Here is a 16,802-nt window from a genome sequence, read left to right on the forward strand (position 1 = left end):
GCTGCGGTGAGCCAGGAAGGCTGGGGTGGGCAGGGTAGGAAAGGTGGATGGAGATGGGCAGACAAAAGGATCTTGGACTGACTGAGGTGGAGGGAAAGACCTGCAAATGTCCAAGCACTGGAAAGAGAAGTGATGAGGGCAGAGAGGGAAGACTGGCTGTGAAAGGCAGCCAGGCACACAGTGGTGGAACTCAAGATCAATGAAACAGAGAACTGCCAGGTGCGGTGGCCCACGCCTGTAGTCCCAGCACTTTGGGAGGCCGAGGTGGGTAGATCACCTGAGGTCAGGAGTTCAAGACCAGCCTGGCCAACATGATGAAACCCCATTTCTACTAAAAATACAAAAAATTAGCTGGGTGTGGTGGCGGGTGCCCGTAATCCCAGCTACTTGGGAGGCTGAGGCAGGAGAATGATTTGAACCCGGAAAGTGGAGGTTGCAGTGAGTCGAGATCGCACCACTGTACTCCAGCCTGGGCAACAAGGGCGAAACTCTGAGAAAAAGAAGAAAGGAAGAGAGGAGAGGAGAGAGTAGAGGAGAGAGAGGAGAGAGAGGGGAGAGGAGAGAAGAGGAGAGGAGAGAAGATGAGCAAACTGAGTCCCAGGAAAAGAAGGGTTAAAGGGATGATGGATTGGCTGCTGCTTGATGGCAGAACCAAAGATCTGGGAACAGTTCGGCCTCAGCTGTACCCCACGGAGAAGATTAAAGGGGGAAGTGCCAGGCTACTGAGCAGGTAGAACCTCCGAAAAGCTCAGCCACTGGCCCTCTTTTTCCCTGTCTCTTGATTTATTTTTCTTCACAGCTCCTACCACTACCTGGCATTTTTATGTAATCAGTGTTTACTTCCTAATTGCCTGTCTTTCCCAGGAGAATGTGAGCTCCATTTGAGCAGGGACTTTATGAGTTTTGTTCACCACTAGTCGCCGGTGCCAGATGTTTGTTTCTTGCACATAGTAGATACATGATAAATGTCATTATAGGAAAGGGGAGACTTACGCATGTATTAACAACACATACTGTTCAAAGCATGATGTAGGCTGGTGAAAATCATTGAAACGAACATACTGTAAAGCTGTAAGTCTTAAAATAGTGTGGCATGGACAGAAGAACTACAAATAGATGAATTTTGTGGGCCACATAAGGACAGAGATCTTATCTATCTTGGCTATTGTTCTAGGTTGATCCCCTAAATAAAGGCATCTGGCACACAGTAGGTGCTCAGGAGGAACTGGTGAATGAGAGAATATCACAGATTTGCAAGGAGAGGGGTAAGGAGAGGGACTGGGGCTGTGAGATATGGTAGAGGGTGATGGGTGGGTTGCTTTATGGCAGAACCAAAGACCTTTAGCCATCGTCTGTCTCCTCCACTCCTATTTTATTTTCCTCCATAGCACTTATTGCCAGTTCAAGTTTTTATATGTTTAGTAGTTTATATCCTCATTGCAATTTGAGGGCAGGGACCTTAGCTCCTTGTTCCCCGTGGTATACCCATTGGCATATAGTGCATGCTCAATAAGCATTTTTACTTTAGTAATGGTGGGAGAAGGCTTGTTCTACCGGGTAGCAATACACATAATGGAGCTATAATAATTAAAACAGTGTGGCATCAGCACAAAACCATGAAAGATAAAGAATGCAGGAGGAGCGGTGTGAAGACTGAGAGTTTGTCTCATTCATCATGTGCCCTGAGTGCCTGGGGGCAGCACCTGGCACATGGTAGGTGCCCACTAAACATTAATGTTCTTATGTACATGAGGAGACAGCTGTTTTACCAGACAATAAAACATAGAACATGGCCGGACGATGGCTCACGCTTGTAAACCCAGCACTCTGGGAGGCTGAGGTAGGTGTATCACTTGAGGCCAGGAGTTCGTGACCAGCCTGGCCAACATGGTGAAACCCCATCTCTCTACTAAAAGTACAAAAATAAGCCGGGTGTGGTGGCACACACCTATAATCCCAGCAACTCAAGAGGCTTGTGCCTCACACGAGAATCACTTGAACCTGGGAGAAGGAGGTTGCGGTGAGCGGAGATGCGCCACTTACTCCAGCCTGGGCAGCACAGTGAGACTCAACTCAAACAAACAAAAACCCAGAGGTAGATAATGAAGGCGGGAGGGGTAGCCTTCGGATAGCCATGCTCTCTGCCTGGCCCAGTGGTGTGTGCCCACGTCTAGAGCAGCGCCTGGCACAAAGCAGGCTCTCAGGAATGAATGAATGAACAAATGAACGAATGATTCCTGCAGGAGGCAGTTAGGAGGCGATGAGCCTGGAGGCCGCCGGACGGCGGGACCCACGGCCTGCGCCAGCCCCCTGCACACCCCCCACCCCGGGGGACCCACCTGTACTCGTAGTCGGAGCCCGCCTTGGCCGAGCCATCCTCAGTGCGGTAGTCCACGTAGAAGGTGCTGTTGCCCTCGCCGCCCTGGCACGTGACGGACAGCAGCACGGAGCCGCAGTTCTCCAGGCAGTGGTAGAGGCTGGGCTCGAAGAAGATGCGGCTGGCGCCGTCGTCCTCATCCTCGCCCGCGCCCTCGGCCGGCGCCGCCCTGCGCGAGGCGTCCGCCGCGTGTCTGCGCAGCACGTTCCCGGCGCCGGTCATCAGCCGCGTGGCCTGGATGCGGTAGAAGGCGCGGCTCTTCTGCTGGTGCAGCAGCGCGTAGTAGTTGGCGATGCCCACCAGCTGCTCCAGATCCTTGTCCGGGTGCTTCTGCTTGAGGTCCTTGAGGATCTGGATGACCTCGCGGCGGCTGGCGTCCAGCTCGCGCGCCTCGGCGGGGCCCGGGCCCAGGCCGCCCAGCTCACCCGGGGTCTCGGCGCCCACGAACGTGCCGTCCAGCTCGATGCTCTTCGGGGGGTCGCCCTCGGCGCCTATGATGATGCCGCTGCGTGGGTCGGTGCGGTAGCGCTTGTACACGTACTTGTAGAAGAGCAGCCGCTTGTCGGCCATCCAGGCGAATACCACGCACACCGGGAAGAAGACCAGGGTCAGCAGCGCCTCCCACACCTGCGGGCGGCGGGCGTCAGGGCGAGGCCGGGCGGGCCGCCTTCTCCCTCCCCACCCCTCTGTCTCAGTCTCTGTCCGCCTCTGCCACTCATCTGTCTCCCGAACCCCTAACCCCGCCCCGTCGTCTCTCCTTATCCCTCTCTGTTTCTTTTTCTTTTCTTTCTTTTTTCTTTTTCTTTCTCTTTCCTTTCCTTTCTTTCTTTCTCTTTCTTTCTTTCCTTCCTTCCTTCCTTGCTTCTTTTTCCCTCCTTCCTTCCCTCCTTCCTTCCTTCCTTGCTTCTTTTTCCCTCCTTCCTTCCCGCCTTCCTTCCTTCCTTCTTTCTCTTTCTCTCTCTCTTTCTTTCTTTCTTTCTTTTTTTTTATTTGAGACAGAGTCTTGCTCTGTAGCCCAGGCTGGAGTGCAGTGGTGCAGCCTCGGCTCACCAAACCTTGAACCTTGGCCTCCCGGGTCCCGGTTCAAGCAATTCTCCTGCCTCAGCCTCCCGAGTAGCTGGGATTACAGGCATGCGCCCCCATGCCCAGCTAAGTTTTGTATTTTTTTTTAGTAGAGATGGGGTTTCACCATGTTGGCCAGGCTGGTCTTGAACTCCTGATCTTGTGATCCTCCCGCCTCGAGCTCCCAAAGTGCTGGGATTACAGGCGTGAGCTCTGTCTCTTTGTTCATCTCTGCCTCTCCCCATCTCTCTCTCCTCCCCACTCCCCGTCTCTCCCCACCTCTTTCTGACTGTTCATCTCTGCCTCTCCCCATGTCTCTCTCCCCAAGTTCCGTTCCCCCATTTCTCTCTCCCTCTTCTTCCCCCATCTCCCACCATCTCAATCTCTGTTCATCTCTGCCTCTCTTTCCTCCCCTCTCCCCATCTCTCCCCACTTCTTTCTGTCTCTGTTCATGTCTGCCTTTCCCCATCTCTCTCTTCCCCCCATTTCTCTGTCTCCCTCTCCTTCCCCCATCTCTCTCTGTCTTCTTCTATCTCTGGCCCTCCCTTTTTGTCTCTGACTCTCTTCATCTCTGCCTCTCCCCCTCTCTCTCCCCCGAGTTCTCCGTTTCCCCCCATTTCTCTCTTTCCCTCTCCTTCCCTCATCTCTCTCCATCTCGTTCTATCTCTGTTCATCTCTGCCTCTCCCCACTTCTCTCCTCCTCATTTCTCTCTCCTTTCCCGTCCCTCTCTTAGTTTCTCTCAACCTCCTTCTTGTCTCTGTTCATCTCTGCCTCTCCCCATCTCTCTCCCCCCCATTTCTCTCTCTCCTTCCCTCCATCTCTTTCTATCTCTGTCCCTCCCTTTTTGTCTCTGTTTGGCTCTTGCCTCTCCCCATGTCTGGACATGTCTCCATGTCCTTGTATATCTTTTGGTAGATCTCCATCTCCCTCCCTTGTGAGTTTCTTTCTCTTTCTCTCTCAATACCTGTGTTTCTCCAGAGCTAATTTTTTTCCCTCTCCCCGTCCCCGTTTCTCTCTCTCCTTTCCCCTGTCCTTCTCTTAGTTTCTATTTCCCTTGTCTCTGTTCATCTCTCTCCCCATCTCTCTCTCTCCTTTCTCCCACCCCTTTCCATCTCGTTCTGTCTGTTCGCCCCGTCTCTGCTCATCTCTGCCTCTCCCTATCTCTCCCCACCCCCTTTTCTCTCTCTCTCCTTGCTCCTGGTCCTCTCCATCTCTGTCTCTCTGTTCCTCACTTACTCTCTATTTCCCTCTTATCCCTGTAAACCTCTGCCTTTCCCCATCTCTCTCCCTCGACTTCCTCCCATCTCTTTTTAACTCTGTCCTCCCTTTTTGTCTGTGGCCTCTCCCCATCCCCCCACATTTCTTTCTCTCTCTCCATCTCGTTCTATCTCTCTCTGTCCCTGTTTGTCTCTGCCTCTCTCCATCGCTCTCTGTGTGCCGCTGTCTCTTTCCCTCCTTGCCTCTGTCTCAACGGTTTTCTTAGCCTTTCCTCCTCCTCTGTCTCTCTCCCTGGCTCCCTCTCTTTTCTTGTCGCCTCGGTCTCCTTGTCTCCATGTCCCTCTTTTTATCTATTGGTAGGTATCTATTTCCCTCCCTGTGAGTTTCTTTCTCTTTCTCAATATCTGTGTTTCTCCAGAGCTACTTTTCTCTCTCTCCCTCTCTCTCTCGCTCTGTCTGTGTGTGTGCACGTGCGTGCGCGTGTGTGCATGTGTATATGTGTATGTGCATGTGTATGTGCGTGTGTGTCCTGTGTGTGCGTGCTTGTGTGTGCATGTATGTGTGTGTGTGTGTGCATGTGTGTCATCTGTGTGTGTCCTCTGTGTGTACATGTGTATATGTGTGTGCATGTCTGTGTCCGTGTGTGCGCATGTGTGTCCGTCTGTGTGTGTATGTGTGTGTCCTTCTGTGTGTGTGCGTGTGTATGTGTGTGCATGTGTGTGTACGTGTGTGCATGTGTGTGTCCATCTGTGTGTGTGTGTGCACGTGCGTGTGTATGTGTGTATGTGTTCTCTTTCTCTCCTAGTCTCCTCATTCATCCATCTGTCCACCTTTTAGATGCTGAGAACCATGCCCAGCTGCCCAGGTGCCAGGAACCCAGACATCCTCATCCACTACCAAGCAACAGACAATCCCCACCCTGTGGTCCCAGCTGCTGTCAAGGGACAGAGCCTGTGTCTCTTCTGGCCTCTCTCTCCTTCCATCTTTTTTCTGCCTGCTCCATTTCTCCCCCATCACCTGAGGGGTGCCTCCACTTCTCCAAACCTCGCCCATCATCCAGGGCCTGCTCTCTGTTCACCCAAACGCCCTCAGTTCCCCACCCATGACCCCTGCCAGTGCCTCCTTAGCATTTGCCTAGCCCTCACGGACAGGCTGTGCCTCCAATAGAGACACACATCTGGCTCTTCTGCCTCATAAAACCAGTTCCCATGCACAGCCAGGGCAGCACTGAGTTGGGAGCCTGGCTCTCCCACAGGGATGGCTGTCTCATCTCTTGGTCTATACAATGGGGACATTTCCAAGACTGAATGAGCACATGCATTCCTAGCGCACAGCATTCTCAGTTTCTGACACATGGAAAAGACTCAAGATGTGAAATTAACATTGCCTGGCCAAGCGTGGTGGCTCACGCCTGTAATCCCAGCACTTTAGGAGGCCAAAGTGGGTGGATCACCTGAGGCCAAGAGTTCGGACCAGCCTGGCCAACATGGTGAAACCCCATCTCTACCAAAAATACAAAATTAGCCAGACGTGGTGGTGTGCATCTGTAATCCCAGTTATTCGGGAGGCTGAGGCAGGAGAATTGCTTGAGCCCGGGACGGGGAGGTTGCAGTGAGCCGAGATCACGCCACTGCACTCCAGCCTGGGTGACAGAATGAGACTCCATCTTAAAAAAAAAGAAAGAAAAAGAAAAAAAAAGAACATCGCCATCGTCATTATTTAGTACTATTATCTTGGGCTCACAGAGGCTCAAGACTCAGTCTGCTGGTGGCCCAGCACAGGCCTGGCACATGGAAAGCATCCAGCAAGACTCAAGGGTTTGCCTTGAAGATATTCATGGAAAGACTCAAATGTTACCTTTCTCATCAAAGATGAAGAAGAAAAGATTAAAGAGTATTTATGGGCCGGGCGTGGTGGCTCATGCCTGTAATCCCAGCACTCTGAGAGGCGGAGGTGGGTGGATCACGAGGGCCAATATGGTGAAACCCCGTCTCTACTAAAAATACAAAAATTAGCTGGGCGTGGTGGCAGGCATCTGTAATCCCAGCTACTTGGGAAGCTGAGGCAGGAGAATCGCTTGAACCCGGGAGGCGGAGGTTGCAGTGAGCTGAGATCACCCCACTGCACTCCAGCCTGGCCACAGAGCAAGACTCAGTTTCAAAAAAAAAAAAAAGAGTATTTACGATGACAAGGCCCCCGAAGGCCAGGCACAGTGGCTCATGCCTATAATCCCTGCACTTTGGGAGGCCAAAGTGGGTGCATCACTTGAACTTAGGAGTTCAAGACCAGCCTGGCCAACATGGTGAAACCCCATCTCTACTAAAAATACAAAAATCAGCCAGGTGTGGTGGTGTGTGCCTGTAATTCCAGCTACTAGGAAGGCTGAGGCAGGAGAATCGCTTGAGTCTAGGAGGTGGAGGTTGCAGTGAGCTGAGATTGCACCACCGAACTCCAGCCTGGGAGACAGAGTGAGACTCCATCTCGAGAAAAAAAAGGCGGCCCCCAAAGTATCTTAAAATGAGCCTGGTAGGAAAAATATCTAAGATCCAGTTGCCACACCTGGCTATCACTATGTTTACTGATGGCTCAGAGAACAGACAAGACTTGCAAATAGTAAAACCGCATGAAGCCAACAGGCAGATTTGGGAAAAGGAGCTGAATGTTAGGCGCAAGCTGTGAAATGAACTCTCTCCCTTGTATTAATTGAACCTACCACTATGTATATTGCGAGGGAGTCTCTATTCATCAGAGGACAATCTCGAACCCCTAAGATTTTCCTTCCTCCCTGCAGGTCAATGAAAAGTGATTCTAGCCGATTCACAATGTCTTTCTAGAGCACCCACTAAGAATGTGTCCAGCCTGGGAGGGCACTGTGACATTTTCTGGTCTCGGTGGAGCAGGCACACCCCTGAGACACAGTATTGGAAATCTAGGGGTATTTGTGGGCTTCCATCATCACTAGGGAGGGGGACATGGTCTTGGCCTTTCCTGGCCTGATGACATCCAGCAACTCATGGGACAGTCCCACACAATACAGAAATGTCCCATATGCCGGCTCATTTCAGAACCTGCCACTAACGTTCTTATCCGTGAAAACACTGTTTATGATAGTTAGAATTTATAACTCTGTTTTATATATTTCTTTCTTTTTCTTTTTCTTTCTTTCTTTTTTTTTTTTTGAGACGGAGTTTTGCTCTTGTTACCCAGGCTGGAGTGCAACGGTGCAATCTTGGCTCACCACAACCTCTGCCTCCCGGGTTCAAGCGATTCTCCTGCCTCACCCTCCCGAGTACCTGGGATTACAGGCATGCACCACCACGCCTGGCTAATTTTGTATTTTTAATAGAGATAGGGTTTCTCCATGTTGGTCAGGCTGGTCTTGAACTCCTGACCTCGGGTGATCCGCCCACCTCAGCCTCCCAAAGTGCTGGGATTACAGGCGTGAGCCATTGCGCCCGGCCTATGTATACCTTTTTTAAGTTTCTTTCTTTTTTTTTTTTTTTTTTTTCGAGAGTGAGTTTCACTCCTTCACCCCAGCCAGAGTGCAGCGGCCCAATCTCAGCTCACTGCAACCTTCACCTCCCAGGTTCAAGCGATTCTCCTGCCTCAGCCTCCCAAGTAGCTGGGATTACAGGTGCTCCCATGCCCAGCTATTTTTTGTATGTTTAGTAGAGACAGAGTTTCACTATGTTGGTCAGGCTGGTTTCGAACTCATGACCTCAGGTGATCCATCCACTTCGACCTCCCAAAGTGCTAGGATTACAGGCGTGAGCCACTGTGCCTGACCTTATGTATATCTTATATGAAGTATTTTCCTATATAGTTTAACATACTCCAAATACACTTGTTTTAAATCTCGTGGCTACCTGCTCCTCTGCCTAGACTTCTTGCATGTAATGGTTTCTGATCTTTTTCTTTCTCTGAAGCCCAACTTATTCATTATAAATAGATGCCTGCATCTGGCTCCCTTGTCATGTCATGAGGGTAGTTGTGATGAAGCATTTCCAGGTGGAAATGCAGACTGTTCTGTTAGAAACCTTTCCTTTTTTTTTTTTTTTTTTTTTTGAGACAGAGTCTCGCTCTGTCGATCAGGCTGGAGTGCAGTGGCATGATCTCAGCTCACTGCAAGCTCTGCCTCCCGAGTTCACGCCATTCTCCTGCCTCAGCCTCCCGAGTAGCTGGGACTACAGGCGCCCGCCACCACGCCTGGCTAATTTTTTTGTATTTTTAGTAGAGACGGGATTTCACCGTGTTAGCCAGGATGGTCCCTATCTCCTGACCTTGTGATCCGCCCACCTCGGCCTCACAAAGTGCTGGGATTACAGGCATAAGCCACAGCGCCTGGTCCAGAAACCTTTTCTTTAGGCAGGGCACAGTGGCTCATGCCTGTAATCCCAGCACTTTGGGAGGCTGAGGCGGGCAGATCACTTGAGGTTGGGAGTTCGAGACCAGCCTGGCCAACATGGCAAAACCCTGTCTCTACTAAAAATACAAAAATTAGCTGACGTGGTGGCACACACCTGTAATCTTAGCTACTCAGGAGGCTGAGGCAGGAGAATCGCTGCCTCAGAGCGACAGAGAAAGACTCCATCTCAAAAAAAAAAAAAAAAAGAAAGAAATATAAATCTTTATAACACAGTTTGGACATTATACTGACTTTTTGGGAAGCCAAATGCATAGGGGAGTTTGTTAATGAATAGCTAACATTTACTCTGTTCCAGGCAGACTATTTTAAGTCTTCCCACACCGAACAATTCAGTTATTCCTCATGGCAGCCCTATGAAGTCAGCACTCTCATGATCCCCATTTTACAGGTGGGGAAACTGAGGCCTGGAGAAGATAATGAATCTGCCCTAGGTCACACAGTGAGGGAACGGCAGAGATGGGATTTGAACCCAAATCTCTGGCTTCAGGTGCATGGATCAAACTCTGAGGCCACAAGATCTCTCTTTGATTACCTAAGAATTTCATATCAGCAGAAATAAAGGGGATGTAACGAAATATCTGTTATATTCTCCTTTCTTCCTTTCTTTCTTTTCTTTCTTTTTTTAGATAAAGAGTCTTACTCTGTCACCCAGGCTGGAGTGCAGTGGGGCCATCTCGGCTCACTGCAACCTCCGCCTCCCAGGTTCAAGCGATTCCCCTGCCTCAGCCTCCCAAGTGGCTGGGATTACAGGCAGGCACCACCACGCCAGGCTAATTTTTATATTTTTAGTAGAGATGGGGTTTCACCATGTTGGCCAGGCTGGTCTCGAACTCCTGACCTCAAGTGATCTTCCTGCCTCGACCTCCCAAAGTGCTAGGATTACAGGCATGAGCCACCACACCTAGCCTCAAATGCCTTTTTGAAAGCCTAAGTCAGGACACCATTCATTTTAACAACACCTTAAACTGTATGATATATCACTGCACACTTTTCACCATGGCAGATGGGAAACTCTCTCCTATTTCTCTCTCCCTCTTTCAGGAGCCCTGTCTTCTGGTGCCACTGTCCTCCCCTTTCCTCACTGTGGCTTCTGATCCCTCCGTTATATATCCTCCTTCACAGAAAACCCACAAGGCATTTTTCTATCTCTAGCTTCAGATCCTTCCTGGGAAGAAACTGTAACTGGCAGAAACCTGACAGATAGGCAAAAATAGATTACACACATGTGTGAATGAATCCTGGACACCTGCAAATAAATTATGCATGTGTGTGACTGAATTAGGCCAGGCCCATAAATAAATTATGCAAATGTAGGAGGCAGTCATGGGGTTGTGGGAAATACATTAGGCAAACGTTGTCAAGGAAGACTACATAGTATGCGGGTTAAGACATGGGGTGAGCGAAAGGCTAATGATTATGAGAATATAGGTATAAATTATGCAGCTGTGGGTCTAAATTTTGTCTCACTGTTGGAATAAATTATGCAAAGCGGTCACAGGGCTTATATCGATGTTGGGTTGGATGGGAGTATACGTTACACTAAATTGGCATAAATTATCCCAACATCAGAAATTGATGATGAATAATGAATGAATTATGCGAACCATGATTACATATCTGGCAAATGGCTAAATTATGCAGATGTAGGTATGTATCTATGCGAGCCCATGGATAAATTATGCAAATTGCACCAAGTTACTCAAGCCAATTAGCAATGTCAGAAAACACAAGACTGGATTATATGCAAGGGTATTATGAATTATGCGAATGAAGGATGTCTTATTGCAAAAGCGGGAATCAATTATATAAAAGGTAGAGAGTGTAGGAAAACATGTGAACATACCTAGCATTCATTACACAGATCACAGGGACTCTGTTAGTACATACAACACCCTTTTGGGAGCTAAAAGGTGCCCCTTCCAAATGAGCATACTGTTATTAAGTGCAAAACAGTGCGTCCCTCTGGACAAATAAATGTTCGCTGCACCCTCCAGAGATACGCCTGGGTAGCATCAGCAGGACTCCAGCCCCTCCAGCAGAACTTGCCCTGTTTGGCTCAATCCCCTTGTGTAGTCTGTGACCTGCACAACCGTACTTGGCAGCCCTCTCAGATGTGGGCGTGCATTTCTACAAATACAGCAATCAACATTCCAAGCCAAGAGTACCTCTCTGGATTTTGCAGACACACATGCACCAAGAAAGCATCTATGGGTCTTTGCTCACCTGGACCACACCCGGGGAAAAAACAGCAAGGATGAGATAAAGCCAGACATAGGCGAAGATGCTCCAAGAGGCAGTGACGAAGAAGACTCTCAGGTGCTTGATCTTACGGCTCTCGCCAGCTGGGATGACATAGATGCACACGGCGATGACCACAAACATGTTGAAGGCAGCGCTGCCCACGATGGTGCCTGGGCCCAGCTCACCCGCCTGGAAGTTGTGGCCGCAGACTTCGATGACTGACAGCAGGATCTCAGGTGCGGAGGAGCCCAGGGCCATGAGCGTGAGGTTGGACACCGTCTCGTTCCAGATGCGAACGGTGCCCACGCTGGTCTCGCCGTTGGCCTTGGTGATGGTGATCTCCTTCTCTTTTGACGTGATGACCTCGATGGCCGCCATGAAGCGGTCAGCGATGATGGACACTCCCAGAAACATGTAGACCATGGCCACAAAGTAGACCACTGCCCGCGCTGCCTTGTCCCCCAGCGACGGGTCGTCGGGCTCCCACACGGGCAGCAGCACCCCCGGCTGGCAGCGGTAGGACCCCTGGCAGCCCCCTGTGCTGGTGTCGCTGTCATTGGCCGGGGGAGGCGGCAGGGAGGGGGTTGGGGTGGCTGCCCCGGAGCATGGGGGAGCCGCCAGGAGGAGTGCGACCCCCACCAAGGCCAGGGGAGCCATGGGGGGTGGTGGGGTCCTATGGGGGAGGAGGAGGAGGTCTGGGTGAGGGAAGCAAACCTCTTTCTGTCACACAAAGGTCAAAGCTCATTGGGGAAGGAGGGTTGGGGGAGAAGCTGAGGACCAATGCAGGCAGGATGGGGACCGAGGGTGACAGAGACACAGAGAGTGACAGACAGAGACCCACAGAGAGAGAGAGAGAGAGACTGAAAGATAAGGACAGAGGAACCCCCATGCGCTGCTGGTGGGAATGCAAATTGGTCTATGCACTTCGGGAAACTACAGCTGAACACCACGCGTCGTGCAATTCAGCAGTTTTGCTCCTCGGTATGTGCCTGAGAAATAGGTCCTTATGTCCACTAAAAGGACCTACAAGAATGTTCATAGCAGGCCGGGTGCAGTGGCTATGCCTGTAATCCCTGCACTTTGGGAGGCCAAGGTGGGTGGATCAGGAGTTCGAGACCAGCCTGACCAACATGGTGAAACCTCGTCTCTCTAAAAACACAAAAATTAGCTGGACAGGGTGGCAGAAGCCTGTAACCCCAGCTACTCAGGAGGCTGAGGCAGGAGAATCACTTGAACCTGGGAGGTAGAGGTTGTAGTGAGCTGAGATGGCGCTACTGTACTCCAGCCTGGGTGACAGAGTGAGAATTCATCTCAAATAAAATAAAATAAGAATGTTCATAGCAGCTTTATTTATAATAGCACCAATCTTCAAACAACCCAGAGGCCTATCAGCAGTAAAATGGAGAAATAAGTTTGGAGGATTTGCACAGCGGAATATTATAGAGCACTGAAAAGGGAGTGAACTATTTGCTACTGCACCCAGCACATGGATGAATCTCACAGATGTCACAATGGCTGAATGAAGCCAAGCACAAAAGCACACAAACTGCAAAATTCACTGAGAGGCAGGGACAGGAGGCTCTGAGTTTGTTAGGAGATTCAAATGGTCTCCAACTCGGCCCTTTGAAAGCTCTTGCTCAGGATTTGGGCTGTGGCAGGTGTTGGGCTGTGTTTGTCTGTTTCAAGTGGGGCTGGGGAGGGGTTGCTGGAGGGTCTCATTCATGTCCCTCCCCAAGGTGATAGCAGGCGTCAGTATCTCCAGCTTGCCTGCGTCTGACCTGGGGTTTTCCCCAGGCTCTGTAAGTGGTGCAGTTCCTAAGGGGCTGTGACATCTAAGGCACTGTGCTGGGCTTTCTGTCCCATTTGTGGGTGTGGGGGTTCTACTGTTTCATTATTTCTCTCCCTGCCTCTGGTGCTGAGTTTGAGTGGCTGTTACCGTGTCTTATCTGGGTTTCCTTTTAAAACACAAATCGCTGGACACGGTGGCTCACGCCTGTAATCCCAGCACTTTGAGGCTGAGGCAGGTGGATCACTTGAGGTCAGGAGTTTGAGACCAGCCTGGCCAACATGGTGAAACCCTGTCTCTTCTAAAAATACAAAAAAAAAAAAAAAAAAAAATTAGCCAGGTGTGGTGGCATGTGCCTGTAATCTCAGCTACTCGGGCGGCTGAGGCATGAGAATCGCTTGAGCCAGGGAGGCAGAGGTTGCAGTGAGCCGAGATCATGTCATTGCACTCCAGTCTGGGCGACAAAACCAGACTCTGTCTCAAAAACAAAACAAAACCAAAAACAAAAAAAGCCCACAAATCAGCTTGCATCATCCCTCTGTTGTTCAGAACCCCCCATGGCTCCCATCTCACTCCCAGCACCAACGTCCTCTCCAGGGCCCGTGAGATCCTGCACAATCTGGCCCCAACTCCCTCTCTGGCCTCTTTTCCCACCCTCTCCCCCTCACCCAGTCTGCCTCAGCCACCCTCTCCTCCCCTCTGCTCCTCAGCCTTACCAGACAAGCTTCTGCCTTGGAGCCCTGGCACCTGCTGTTCCCCCTTCCTCGAACACACTTCTCTATTTATGTATTTCTTGTTGAGATGGGGTCTCACTCTGCCACCCAGGCTGAAGTGTAGTGGCACCATCACAGCTCACTGCAGCCTCGACCTCCAGGGCTCAAGTGATCCTCCCTCCTCAGCCTCCCAAGTAGCGTGCACCACCATACCCAGCTAATTTATTGTAGAGCCGGGAGTCTCTATGTTGCCCAGGCTGTTCTTGAACTCCTGGGTTCAGGTGCTCCACTTGCCTTGGCCTCCCAAAGTGCTGGGATCACAGGCGCGTGCCACCATGCCCCGCCCACTCTTCCCCTCATATCCGCTAGCCTTGCTCCCTCCTCCCTTTCGGGTTTCCACTCTGATGTCAGCTTCCCCGAACACCCCATCCAAAATGACACCCTCCCCCTTCGGGGAGCGCCCCTCCATTCCACAGGTGAGAGGACCAAGGCGCAGAGAGGTTACGGAACTTGCCCACATCATCCAGCACCAACTCTAGCTCCCAGGTCGCCTCTCCAAGAGTGGCCCTGACTCTGAGCTCCTCTGCCCCACCCTCATGTTGCCATGGTAACCCAGTGGCTTATCAAAAGAGGAGGAGAGAGGAGGAGAGGTGTCCTGGGAGCCTCCACCCTCCCAGACCCCTCTGCCACCAGCTTCATTTCTTCCAGGGGCTTCCATTTACTTGAAAAGTTCTTCTGAGAGTCTAACCCACAGCCTGTCCCCAACTCACACCCACATACCCATGGGCTGGGAGCTGGCTCCTCTGGGGGAGGGAGGCAGCGTGTTGGCAGAACTTCCCAAGAAGGAGAGAGCAAGCGAGGAGCATGCCTGTGTGCCTGTGTGTGTGTGTGTGTGTGTGTGTCTGTGTGCAGGCAGGGGTGGGGAAGAGGGGTGATTCTTAAAGGGCCACCGCACAATTAGCCCCCTCAGCAAGGCCCCTAATGATACGTCTAATTAGCAGCCCCCTAATTAGCAACAACTTAGGCATAATTACAAACCCACCAGGAGCCAAAGCAAAGGCTCATGCTCCCTTCTCCCTCCGCCTCCCCGGCTTTCAGGAGAAACAGGGGCCAGCCGGGAGTCAGGAATTCTTCTAAAGCATCAAACCAAACCCTGCTCTCTCCGGGAGGAAGCCTCGGCCTGGGAAGTCCTCTCTCAGGTTTAACCACCTGTCCCTCCTGCTGCAGTCCTCAAGGGAGACCACAGCTAGGTGATGGGGGTTCTCACCCTCCTCGCCCAGGGGCTGGGTCAAGCACAGCCTAGTGCAATCCCCTTTTCCTGCAAAACCTGGTTTCTCGCTGGGGCCTTGCGGCAGGAGCAGTCAGGGAGAGAAAGCACTAGATAAATATTTGTGAAATGAATGACCAAGAGGTCTGAGCCCTGACGCCGGGGACCGTGGGCTCCCTCTGCTCCCGGCTCCTGCCTCTGCTTCTCCATCCACCAGCAGCCCTGAAACCCAATCTGCTTTTAGAATACAGGGGCAAAAGGATCAGGTGGAGCCCAGGGTGGGAGCGGGGAGGGCAGATGGCAGGTACTGTCTCCCAGGGCCATCTCTCCCTCCCTTCGTGGGCCTGCAGCCAGCTGGGTCGGCGGTGAGCACCCCTGTTCTGCCTCACGTGCCTCTTAGGTCCTTGGTCAGAAGAACCGGACTGCATGCCTGGGGGTGGGTGCAGTCTGGCGTGCCAGGTAAGACCCCTCCCTCATATCCTTCACGCTACCACTCCACAGTGGGGCGGCGGGGGAGGGTGATTTTCTGACTGTGCCTGTGTTGGGGGCCTGGCCCTTGCAGGACCTAGCTGGGGACTCAGACTTCTAAACATGCACGTTTACTGCCCCAGCGTGAGCGCAGGCGCTCTCGCCACCTCAAAATGGTCCAGTGTGGGGATCACACCACAGAGCTTGGGTGCTCGAGGCTGTGATACACTGATAATAGGTAAACTGAAGTCCAGAGGAGGAACAGGGCTCTTAACCTGGTGCTCTTTAAAGCCATCTGAAGCCCCCCCCGTGGGCACTGTCACACAGGGCTGGGACCTCACCTGCAGCCAGGGAGACATACACACACACATACACACACACACACACACACGCACACACACAGACCAGGGCTACAGGCACAGCCTCATACCTTTTTGCCATCACTCACTCTCTTGCCCACCTTCTCCAGGGCCCCCTTCTCTTAAGGAAGGCAGACAGTGTGTTGGCCAGGGCCCTCTCAGCACCCCCCAAGAGGTAGCGGAGAAGCTTTTGAGACCCACCCCCCACTGAGACAGTGTGAGGCTGGCACACCAGGAAAGGGATGGAAGTGAGACTGCAGGAAGGACTGGCCTGGTCTAACCCAGTACCTAGTGCTTGCCCGGAGCAGGAAAGGCGCTCAGTAATTACCAACAAGAATGAATGAATCAAGAGCTGGACAAACAGCAAGAGGTATGGAAGTTAGACGGTAGGAAGGACTGGTTCAGTTACACGAGGAAGACTGGGGAGGTTAGATTGAAGGGAGGTCTGGTCTCATCTCTACTACAAAGGCTACCAGTTAAACTGCAAAAAGGACCGGCCTCAGAATGCCAGAAACAAGGCAGGGGGAGGCGGGCTGGGTTCTCAGGGGAGAGCTGGGGTGGGTGCCGGCTGGGAGGACTGGAGAGAGCAGGGGAGCTCTGCTGAAGTGGGGAGAGGAGTTTAGAGGGTTTAGAGGACTCCAGGCCTGGGGGAGCCCACTCTGCGGGTGGGGGGTCTTCTTCCTCCAGGTCTCCCCTGCCAGGGGTGGAGACAAAGGTGTGTGGGAGGAGGGTGCACTGGCTCCCAGGGAGAGCCAGAGAAGAGGAAAGAGAGAGAGAAACAGAGACTGAGATATCCAGAGACAGAGATGGAGACAAGGGGGAGATGGGGAGAGAGACAGAGAGAGAGAGAGACACGCGGACATGGGAAGAGACAGAGACACAAA

At 51.8% G+C, this 16,802-nt stretch overlaps 1 protein-coding gene across 2 annotated transcripts in view; it reads right to left on the bottom strand.

Annotated features, from left to right (window-relative positions):
- LOC116464198 (sodium/calcium exchanger 2) overlaps window positions 1–15,852 on the bottom strand; it is a 38,655-nt gene extending 22,803 nt beyond the window's left edge. Inside the window, exons 1-2 of one of the 2 annotated variants that reach the window (XM_058435011.1) lie at window positions 11,308–15,852; window positions 2,340–3,004 (exon numbers count right to left, since the gene is read on the bottom strand). In XM_058435011.1, coding sequence (XP_058290994.1) covers window positions 2,340–3,004; window positions 11,308–11,982 — 1,340 coding nt within the window. In that variant the 5' untranslated portion in view covers window positions 11,983–15,852. The remainder of the gene's footprint in view (window positions 1–2,339; window positions 3,005–11,307) is intronic. The other variant, XM_032147485.2, reaches the window with a different exon arrangement.
- Between the last annotated feature and the right edge of the window lie 950 nt (window positions 15,853–16,802).

This window comes from Hylobates moloch, unplaced genomic scaffold, assembly GCF_009828535.3.
Source record: "Hylobates moloch isolate HMO894 unplaced genomic scaffold, HMol_V3 SCAFFOLD_264, whole genome shotgun sequence".
Lineage (NCBI taxonomy): Eukaryota > Metazoa > Chordata > Mammalia > Primates > Hylobatidae > Hylobates > Hylobates moloch.